We start from the raw sequence: 11,337 nt of genomic DNA on the forward strand, positions 1-11,337 counted from the left end.
ATATGCCAGTCTGAATTTCAGTCTGTTTGCTTCCTGCGGTTGATATTCTGTACAGAATTGACCGTAGGTTCTGTACAAAGTTGACCATACACGACTGCGTTCTCTAACACCTGTGTTTAATCTTCAGATCTCCGATGGCCAAGGAGATGAGCGCTCAGAGTCTCCCTATGAAAGTGCTGACGAAACTCAGACTGAAGTCTCTATATCATCCAAAAAATCCGAGCGAGGAGCGGGAACAAAAAAGGAATATGTGTGTCAGGTGAGAGATGTCAGCTGGGGCAGCGAGCCGTGCTTTCCGAATTGTCCTAGAAAAGCTCTTTTTAAATATGAAAATGGCAGTGTTAGGCCAGGTTTATGATGTGTGTCTGAAATGTCTGTTAGTGATGACGTTGCCATGCCAGCAACTGGAATGCTTCATTACTAATTATTTTTATGCTTGTCCTCCAATAAGTGACTTAGCCTTTCTGCTTGAGCTTCCAGATCTCTCAAATAAGCATAATTTGTATCTCAGTGCAAACTGTGTTGTGCATGAGTGTTGCCAGGTAACTCGTTAAATGATGGAGGAGAGCTGCTCGCTTCTCTGTTAACAGCGAGGAGGAAGGAGAATTCAGTGGGTTTTGTGCTCCTGCAGCGACGCAGTGGTAGCGGGGGGTGTGTGGCAAGCCGGTTGAAAGCAAAAAGCTTTCTCAAATATTGCTGAAGAATTCTTAGATTATGAAATGATAGCACAGCACAAATGAACAGATCAAATTCGTTTCCATGAGACTGGGCAAGCAGTTGTATTTCCATTTCTCGTACAAGGTGATGATGAGGTTACAGCTATCTTTAAATGTTGGCTAACCCCATAAATTCTGCCAGCATTATTGTTCGGTTCATTTTTAGTTATGCATGTGTCATCGCTAACCACTCGGACATAGGAGTGTCATTGTGCCGCCTAGATTCATTTCCTTTTGCCAAGGAAAAGGAAAACAAGGGCACTTTTTAACCCTGCTCAGATGCATCAGTGTGTGCTCAGGGAAGAGGTCTTAAAGCTTTTTTTTCTTTTCCTTTTTTCTGGCAGATTGTATTTACTCATAAACCGTGCTTCTATGAGTGATATTTCTGGCAGTTTAATGACTTATTTATCTGTTTCAACTGGAAGCCAGGGCATGTGATGATGCTTGTAACGTTATCTTTCACTTGTTAAATTTGATTTCAACAATGGGAAAAGAGATTTTGAGAAAAAATATATGAAAAGGAGTAGAGAAAAGAGTTTTTTCCACATATGAACTTTTCTTTAACATTCAATGCCTTTGTGTTGTAAAAGCTGTGTGAAAAAACAGGTGATCTCCTACTGTGTGAAGGACTTTGCTATCGAGCTTTTCATGTGAGCTGCCTTGGGCTCTCTGGAAGACCAGCAGGAAAATTCATTTGTAGTGAATGTACATCAGGCAAGTTTGTCTCTTTCTATTAATTAAAAAAAATAAATAAATTGTAGTTTTCCCATATGTTGTTCTAGGAAATCCTCCTGGACAGAGTATGCATCTCTGGAGAAACCAGATTTATCCTTTGGTGCCCGACAGGGTGGGAGTTTGTAGAGTACCGCTGTGTGCCATGCTGTAGAAAGCTTGCGCTGTTTTTCAGAACTCTCTTGCAACTTGGCTGACTTAATTCCATTGCCTTAATAATTGCAGCATATTTGCTCTCAAAGAGCAATTACAGATTAGATTTAAAGTCTGTCACAAAGACTTAAGAAATCCTAGGAAAAAAAGCAGCAAGTGAAACGTTTTAAGTCCTTTTTCAGTCCTTTGTGTGTCTATACCAATCTTTTGCTTTTCCTGTTAAAAGACTACCTTATTGCTATTAATTTCATTTGCTTTTAATCCTATAATAACTGCCTGGAAGTTCTTAATCTTAAAACTTTACGTAAAAGGTTTGCGTTCTTGCTCATAAGCTCAGCTCAGTACACGTGGTAAACCTTGTTGGAAAATAAAAAATAAAGCTGTTCCGAGCAGTCCAGAGAGGAGGTCAGAGGACGCTTGTCTTTGGTTTGTGGCCCTACTTCAAATTTCGCAGGGTCACAGGCAACCCATCATCCTATTTCATTGCTTTAAATAATAAAATTAAAAATTCACAGTCATCCTGGCGTACTGAGGCTTATAAATAAGAACGTAAAAGCAAATTGGTGAGGCTTTGGCTGTTGTTGTGTATACTTTAACTGCAATGGGTTTGCACTGTAACTTTATTTTATCTGTATCAGAGCAGATTAGTATTTAACACTACAGAGTTTAAGTAAATAGACTGCTGCATCAAATAATAGAATTTAATTTGAGTTTGTTTAAAAAAAAACCCACAACAAAAGCAACTCCCCTGTGCATAACAAAACCAACAGAAGCTTTTTAAATTCAGATGTTTGAATGAAAATTTAGTCACGTTATTTGTATTACCTTTGCCACTAGGTGTGCATACCTGTTTTGTGTGCAAGGAGAGAAAGGCAGATGTGAAGCGCTGTGTCGTATCCCACTGCGGAAAATTCTACCATGAAGCTTGCGTGAAGAAATTTCACCTGACTGTGTTTGAGAACAGGGGGTTTCGGTGTCCTCTCCACAGCTGCCTGAGCTGTCATGTTAGTAACCCCTCGCATCCACGGATTTCCAAAGGTAGTTTCATTTGACATTTTTATGACTGATGAATTAAGTCTGTTTGTGGTGTGTTAAGGTAAGGAATCTGTGCATTTAATAGCTGCCAGCTGCAGTTTTTCAGGCATGCTGTACTATTGTGTACTATTGATTGATTCAGAATTTTTAAAAAAATAATAACTGCTGAGTTTTTAGTCACCATTAGTATTTACCTCGTTTGCGTTCTGTTTTTTAACTAGCTTTCAATTCTCTGTGGGTAACCATGTTTTCTCCTCAAGAGAGAATGAGATTTAGGATGCACATATGATGAGAAGAAGCAGGCTGAGCCAAGCGAGGGCGAGACCCATGACTGCAGACACTGCAGCAGGGCTCGCTGAGCGCGGAGATGTTTGCTTCTCTGCAGATTTCTAGCTTTGGGCGACGTCTGTAGACAAAATTGTATGACTGAGAAAAGCTTGTCTGCCCTGTTGTGCATAGTTAAAGCCTTCATGTTTCAATATTTAAATATGATAGTGCTTTGAATTCAGCATAGGGTTCTTTAAAAGCCTTTGTTTATTCAGTGTTGTTGCTAAATGCAAATATGCAGACTGTGAAAGCAAAACTGAGGGTTTTTTTGTGTATATATAGGATACCTCAGGCACTACTGCTGTTCTTTAGCTCAAATAATAAACCGGTCTTGTTCCAAAATAACATGGCAGTATTCTACTTTGCTAGGAAAGATGATGCGCTGTGTCCGCTGTCCTGTCGCATACCACGCTGGAGACGTTTGCATTGCTGCGGGATGTGCAGTCATCGCTTCCAACAACATTGTTTGTACCAACCATTTCACTGCCACCAAAGGAAAGAGCCATCACGCACATGTCAATGTGAGCTGGTGCTTCGTGTGTTCAAAAGGTAAACTGGTGTAAAAACCTTTCCTAAATGCAGCATCAAACCACTTTATTCTTCAATTTAAATTTTATTTTGCTAATCTGTCTATAGAAGATGATAGAAATGTGGCATTATGAGTTAGGTATTTAAATAACTTCAGGTTGGCTTGTGCTGCTTTGAGTATCCTTTTTTGCAGATAATAATTTATTAAAAAATGTTTTTACTTGGACTTAGTCCAGCAACCAGAAGCCTGATGTAAATCTTTATCTGAGGCATGTAATGAGAAGTATTTCTCTGGTCTTTCCCCCCGTGTTCAACATACTGAAGCTTTTTGTGTTTCTTTACTGCTAATATATTAAAATATAAATATTTTAAGATTTGCTTTTACTTTAGCAGCAGACAGCAAATGGAGCCAGTATTAGTTGTTGCTAGGAGTGCCACTAATTAAGGGTGTTTTGGTTTAGCTTGTGCCATAAATTTATTTCTTATTGGGAACCACAAAATGCATCGTGCTGATTAAACTGTAGCAGTGAAAGTTTACCTGATTTGTTAACAAATTAACATGCAGCATAGCACTTGTTACACTGCAGCTGGCTTTCCACTTGATAATTCATGGAGCAAACAACCTCATTCCCTTTCCCCTGGGGGAAAAAAAACAGTAAGAGAAATCTGTTGTTAAAATTTTGCATACAGCGAAATATCAATCTATATTAAACTGTGTTAAATATATTGTAGTCATTAAAGTAAAACAAAGTAACTATAATTGGTGGTGCATTATTCTGGCTTTTTTCATCGCTGGCTCGCTTGTTATTTTGTACTTATTACTGATCCAAGTCTGCCAGGCATTCAAATTAGTACAGGCCTTTCGGGTTTTGTACACAGCTGAATGATAAGTATTTGTTGCAGGCCAACGTGTTTTAACCATTTATTTTCTAACTGAACCCACCACATGTGTATTGTGCTGCTTTGAACCTGGTTGGAATGAAAAGCTTTTATTTGTGTCTTGACGTTTTTCAGTGTTTCTTTCTTCTTTCCGAAGGAGGAAGCTTGTTGTGCTGCGAGTCATGTCCTGCGGCGTTTCACCCCGACTGTTTAAACATCGAAATGCCAGATGGGAGCTGGTACTGCAATGACTGCAGGGCAGGGAAGAAACTCCATTTCCAGGATATTATTTGGGTTAAACTGGGAAACTACAGGTCTGATGAACGGATTTATTTTGTTTTACAGTACTGGCTTGTTTAATTAAGAATCATACAATTGGCTGTAGGCCAGCCTTGCTGCACTCAGATTTCTCATTCCTCTGTGAAGTAGGGACCCCATCTCCTTGCAGACTCCAAGCCTTTTAGCTTCAGTGCTGCTCTCAGCCAAGGAATCATAGAATCATAGAATGTATTGGGTTGGAAGGGACCTTTAAAGCTCCTCCAGTCCAACCCCTGCAGTGAGCAGGGACAGTGTTACCAGATCAGGTTGCTCAAAGCCCCATCAAGCCTGAGCTTGAATATCTCCACGGATGGGGCCTCCACCACCTCTCTGGACAACCTGTTCCTGTGATCTACTGCCCTCAGATCGAAGAACTTTTTCCTGATATCCAACCTAATCTACCCTTTTCTAGTTTAAAACCATTACCCCTCATCCTACTGCTACATGCCCTAGTGAACAGTCCTTCCCCAGCTTTCTTATAGGCACCTTTCAGGTATTGGAAGGTTGCCATAAGGTCTCCCCAGAGCCTTCTTTCTCCAGGCTGCACAGCCCCAACTCTCTCATCTGGTCCTTGTAGGAGAGATGCTTCAGCCCTCTATCATGCATAGAGGACTCCTTGTAGTCTTCTGACATGAGGCTTCAACCTCTTTTGTTTCCGAGAGCTCTGAATAATTACTCTGGTGTAACTTGTAGTTGGCTAAATTGCCACCTTGCAGGCAGGCAGGGAGATCAGTCCCTGGGGTTGTCAGTGCTGAGATTTGAGTGCGATGCGGGTGGGTAGGGTTTATCCCAGCAAGCATTAATAGATGTTATCAGCTGTCTCTTGATCTTTGGCAATTACAGTGGTTGCAGACCTTACTAAGGATGATGTTTTTGCTAACCAGATGCAAGGAGCTTTATGTGTGGGCTTATCTTGCAGGCAGACAAAAGTCCCACAGATTTGAGTGTCAGGCTTTCCTTTTCTAGTCCTGTCTCCTCTCCTTGCCTAGTGAGTGGGGGCAGGAAAGGATTTTAAATCCACTTGAAAGTATTTATCAGTTACTGCTGTTTAGGATGATTTTGTTAAACTGTTTCTTGCAGAAGAAGCTTGACTAAAATGCTGTATTTTTTTATTTGTACTTGTGTGCTAGATGGTGGCCTGCAGAAGTTTGCCATCCGAAAAACGTTCCCCCAAATATCCAGAAAATGAAGCATGAAATTGGAGAATTTCCTGTGTTTTTCTTTGGTTCTAAGGATTACTACTGGACGCACCAAGCACGGGTGTTCCCCTATATGGAAGGAGACAGAGGGAGTAGATACCAGGGGATCAAGGGAATTGGAAAAGTGTTCAAAAATGGTACATAACTAAAAGTAAACAAAAATAATTGTGTATACGCATGCTTTACCTTCTTCACACAGAGCCTTGGGACTGGTTTTGTACATTTGTTTTACAATATTGAATTTAAAAAATGATTTTAGTGTCCTGGACAGTAGTCACTATTATTATCTTTGAGCAAAAGCACTGTTTTCACAGCTTGTAGAAGACTTGCATCTAATTAGAATTATTTCTGATGTTTTTTTACTTTCTGGTAAGGAAATGATGAGTGCAACCAGGAGAGAGAAAGAGTAAAAACGATACATCTGTTAAAAGATGTGTCCACAGAAGCATTGTTAGCAAGAAAATTGAATGATGGGGCTAGGAAGTAGAAGATGATTCTTTGTTAAACACACATGGGAATGAGCAAGTCAGTTTGGGGTTAGGAGTAATCCTCTTTCTAGCATTTCTGTTGATACAACAATCTTTTTTAGCTTTGCAAGAAGCTGAAGCTCGATTTCGAGAAATAAAGCTACAGCGAGAAGCCAAAGAAACCCAAGAAAGTGAACGTAAACCTCCTCCATACAAGCATATTAAGGTAAAGTTTGAGGATGCTCAGAGGGCTAAGCCAGCCCTGGAGAGGGATGAGATCGGGAGGGAGGTTTGTAATGAAGTGCTGGTGCTTGTGCTTTTGCGGTCATGAGATGATGAAATTCTGCTTCCACTGGAGCACCCAGTGTTGCAAAACCAAATTAGTAACCACTATAATAACTCTTACTGTCATTTCAAAAGTTTTAAAGTGATGGTTGAACTGTTTTAATGTATTATTCAGGTGAATAAACCTTGTGGTAAAGTGCAGATATATACTGCTGACATTTCTGAGATTCCCAAGTGCAACTGCAAACCCACAGATGAAAACCCTTGCGGCTTTGACTCCGAGTGCCTAAATCGGATGCTGATGTACGAATGCCATCCACAAGTTTGTCCAGCAGGAGAGCAGTGCCAAAACCAGTGCTTTACGAAACGGCAATACCCTGAAACAAAGATCATCAAAACCGATGGGAAAGGGTGGGGTCTGGTTGCTAAGAGGGACATTAAAAAGGTATGGATCACTCTTGCCCAGCAGAGAACTGGTGAGGTGTGATGGTGTCTGTGGGTTTGGTATGTACTTTACAGTGATTCTTGGTGTCTTTCAGGGTGAGTTTGTGAACGAGTATGTTGGTGAGCTGATTGATGAGGAGGAATGTATGGCAAGAATCAAATATGCACATGAGAATGACATTACCCACTTCTATATGCTCACCATTGATAAGGTAGAGTATTTTACATTTTTCTCTGTTATTTAACTATAACATTATTTTGGTCTTTCTTCCTTCTGTTGGTCGCCTTGGGAGTGCACTCTGCTCTCTTTGATGTTCCACAGTTTCATATGTTCAGAATGTTGTATCTTGTGTGCCTGCTTGCTCCACTCTATGCATATAATGCATCTCATTAGTTCTGACTGCATAATGTAATAAAGTATACATTAAGGTCTGTAAGTTGTTCTTTGTTGCTTGAAATCAAGTACAGCAAGAGTATTTATCTGCTTAATCTTAAAAGGAAGTGTAAAGTTTTGGGAAATAATAACGATACAGTTGAAAGAATTACTGTTAGCAACCCTTTAACGAAAATTTCAGCAACAGAAAATTCTCACTTGAGAGTAGTGTGGAATGTAGCTGAGAGGCTGTGTCCTATGTGGAGCTTTTAATCTTTTTTGCAACTGTCTCTCCCTTTCTTTGTTTATGTCAAAAGTAGGCTTGTGCTTTTGTAGAAGCCCTTTTTTGAAAGCACTGTGTACATTCATACACAGCCAGCAATCCACAAATTGATTCTGCAGCAAATTAACCTGGCAGATTAATTATTTGACACAGCAAATTAATGCAGCATCTGTGGTCCTCTGTGCACACCTCTGAGTGTTTCATTCCTGAGAAGGGGAAGAAAGTGGAGAACACGAACAGCCAGTGGTATTGATTATATATAATATATTGCTTCAGTGCCCAAACAGATACTTAGGAGAAAAACAAGAGCTGGTGGTCAGTCCTGCATAATTTTTCAGTCCTAATCACCTTTCCTTTGCCCAAGACTTCCCTGCTCTGTATTTCCACAGCTGCTGTTTTCATTAGTCCTGTACCTGAGGAGTTCTTGCACAGGAGTTATCTCCTAAGAACAATGAAACCATATTTCTCTCTTAGGTTTGTCACCCCTCTACTAAACTGACTCACAACATCAGTGCATTAAATATCTGAGCTGAACATGTGTTTGACTGTCACCGTAGTTAATAATTGCTCATTGTGGTCTTGCAAAAATGCCCTTGCCATTATGGGGCTGAGCTGCACATGCAGTTGGAGTGGCTGAACGTATGTGTACATGGTCATGACAATCACACATGTGCATTATAAAAATGAGTTAGAAGGAAACTGTAATAATATTCCATAAATAAGCAAAGCTTTCTTAAGCAGCTCTGCAAAGAAACACAGTTCTGGCTATTTCAAACTTTTAGTTTATTTTGTCAATGTCTGCTATGCTTGCTGGAGATAGAAATTAAAGGGCGATTGTGTGTAGGGATGGGATTTTTTTAGTTTACCAAGAGCTTGTTTTTGTTTAGACTAGGCTGGTTTGGGGAAAGAAAGCTGGTGAGAAACTGGTAATTTCTGCAAGTAGTCATGCAGTGACTTGGTAAATACCACAGAGCACAGTATCTGTAAATGCGTTGCAGCTCTGTGAATGCAAAGTTAAAGGTAAATGGCCTGGGTGTGAGTTTTGAGGCTTTCTGGAGGGAGGAAGGGGTTCTTCACCATGGCCACCCCAGTGCTCACAAGAACACTCGTCCTGCCCTGTGGCTGCGATGGGTTCGGGCAAAATGTGAGCTAGAGCAGGAGTATTGCTTTGGGAGTGTCGCATCCCAGGCCACATGAGACACTACAGTTCCCAATACAACATGTACCATCCGTTTGCCAGTGTGCTTCTTGGTAGCAGCACCGTGTCTGTTTTGAATGCAGCTACTGAAAGAATTCGTGGATTTAATTTTTTTTTTTGTGAGGAGGAGAAATAACATTCATTCTGTTTCTGGTTTGATCTCCAGGACCGTATTATTGATGCTGGCCCCAAAGGAAACTATTCTCGGTTTATGAATCACAGCTGCCAACCAAATTGTGAAACTCTAAAATGGACAGTAAATGGAGACACTCGCGTCGGCCTGTTTGCTGTGTGTGACATCCCTGCAGGTATATCAGCTTACATTGGCTTTGGTTTCATTCCCTTAGTGCATCCACTTTGTGTTGTAAAGCATAGTTTTTGTTTTAGAGATCTCAAACAGTACTTCTGCATCTTTTCAAGTGAGGATAATAAGCTTAAGGAGTGGATGTAGGAGGCCGTTTAAAAGTACATGTGTTCTGGTTTGTGTACACATATACACACACGTGTATCTATCTGTAACTGTATCTAGCTGTATAGATATAGAGGTATATATATGACACGTGTGTGTGTGTAGACCAGGCACATGCATGATTTTGCCAAACAAATTTAATTTAAAATGTAGTTGCATAAGACACCATGCCATACTGGCACCTAGTTAATCGTTGTCAGTGCTTATGAGCAGTAAAGAGGGAAAATCCTATGATAATAGATCAGCCAGCAAGTACAAAACCAGAAGACAGATAATGTAACCTTTATTGGCTTGTAATAATTTTGATAAACTTCATTCCCTTGTCCTTCCTAACGAAAGGCTATGTCTTATCTCACTCAGGGACAGAGCTGACTTTTAATTACAACCTTGACTGTCTGGGCAATGAAAAAACAGTCTGCAAATGTGGTGCCCCAAACTGCAGTGGATTTCTTGGGGACAGACCAAAGGCAAGTAATATATCAAGAGGTTTTGACCATGTCCTATCTACTGGCCTTGTGTTTTCTTTTGGGGTATGCATTGGTGGACTAGTTTTATGTTATGATAAGGGTTATTGCTGCTTGAACAGATGTGAGCTGTCCTCTGAGAAAAAAGCTTCATCTTTCTCTTGCTGGGAAAATGGAAACATTATTTTGCCAAACTTAACCTTGATACTAAAGAATATATTTTTATGGGATACTGGTTTTGGGAACACTCCAAAATATTTTCTCCCACTTTCTCCTATGATAAATTAATTTTACTTTGTGTCCTGGATAAGAAATGTTGCTAGATACTGGTGCTAGCTTCTGGAATCAAAGGCATATTAAAAGGAGTAATCTTCCCAGTCCCATTTGAAGTATGGGGAGGCAAAGGGTTATAGGAACAGACTAAGAATGAGCCTAACTATAGTCAATGAGATTATTCTGATGTTGTAGTTTATATTTCCCCCATCTAAATCTTAAAATATGATTATTTTGTTATGATTCGTTAAGGAAAAATTTCAGTTGCACAGAAGAATAAAAACGTGAATTTTGGAAGAGGAAGAAATTATACCAAAATACATCAAGAAGTGACCTGTATGATTCGAGTCAGGTTAATTTAAAACCTATCATTGAGCAGTTGATGGGGCTTCCTGAAGGGCTGGCATAGGAGTGCCAAGGAGGGCACAAGTACATGCCCTAAAGAAACAGAATATCACCTGTGGATGTAGAAAGGCAGCACCTTCATGTGGTCCTTCACACCGCTTGGTATCAGACACTTCAGAGGGTGGGCTTAAACTCTCCAGAATTCATATAGGCGGTTTTTGTTAAGGACAGGCTTAAGTGAGGTTTCACATAGGCTCATGAACGATTTACACAGACAGCCATGAAGAAATGAGAAGTTACATGAGAATGGGCTCGTTTTAAAGGAAGAAGGTAATGATTAAGGAAAGGAGTGGGAATTATGGTAGGGATGTCGAAAAAAATATCTAGAATGAATTTTGTATGATTTGGTGAAGGAGAGTTGAAGTGCAAGCAGAGGAGTGTCAGCTTGAAATAGGGATAAGGATTGGTGTGTTCTTTCGAGCATTCTGGGTACAGCTACAGTTCCTGAAGTTCTGCTCTCTGTTCCTCAAAGAGAACTGGGGACCAGTTTTAGTAATTCCAGCGTGAGTATACACAGCTGGAAGAGAAAAATGAGTACTGAAGTGGTGATTGGTGTTGCAAGAATGAAATGGGAGTAAATTGGCTGCAAGTAGTTTAGGCTGGAGATTGGAAGACTTTTTCTCAGTGATAAGGAAGTGGAAAAGCTTTCCAGTAGGAGGGGATTGTAGGAACACGATCCTGTTTCAAGATGACTTTTCACAAGGTTCAGCGTGGTTATCTTGTCAGCACAGACACGGAACAGGTCTGCACAAAGTCAAATTTTCACCTATGTGCACAGTCTGCCAGGAA

General features: G+C 40.3%; 1 protein-coding gene across 1 annotated transcript in view; it reads left to right on the forward strand.

The window, feature by feature from the left end:
• The window catches only part of WHSC1 (Wolf-Hirschhorn syndrome candidate 1), a 59,450-nt gene that overhangs the window by 46,536 nt on the left and 1,577 nt on the right, over positions 1 to 11,337 (forward strand). The window contains exons 9-19 of the mRNA XM_010182224.1: positions 128 to 259; positions 1,307 to 1,430; positions 2,439 to 2,639; positions 3,333 to 3,512; positions 4,528 to 4,684; positions 5,819 to 6,024; positions 6,477 to 6,580; positions 6,815 to 7,084; positions 7,179 to 7,295; positions 9,104 to 9,245; positions 9,767 to 9,873. Coding sequence (XP_010180526.1) covers positions 128 to 259; positions 1,307 to 1,430; positions 2,439 to 2,639; positions 3,333 to 3,512; positions 4,528 to 4,684; positions 5,819 to 6,024; positions 6,477 to 6,580; positions 6,815 to 7,084; positions 7,179 to 7,295; positions 9,104 to 9,245; positions 9,767 to 9,873 — 1,740 coding nt within the window. The remainder of the gene's footprint in view (positions 1 to 127; positions 260 to 1,306; positions 1,431 to 2,438; positions 2,640 to 3,332; positions 3,513 to 4,527; positions 4,685 to 5,818; positions 6,025 to 6,476; positions 6,581 to 6,814; positions 7,085 to 7,178; positions 7,296 to 9,103; positions 9,246 to 9,766; positions 9,874 to 11,337) is intronic.

This window comes from Mesitornis unicolor, unplaced genomic scaffold, assembly GCF_000695765.1.
Source record: "Mesitornis unicolor isolate BGI_N332 unplaced genomic scaffold, ASM69576v1 scaffold1084, whole genome shotgun sequence".
NCBI lineage: Eukaryota > Metazoa > Chordata > Aves > Mesitornithiformes > Mesitornithidae > Mesitornis > Mesitornis unicolor.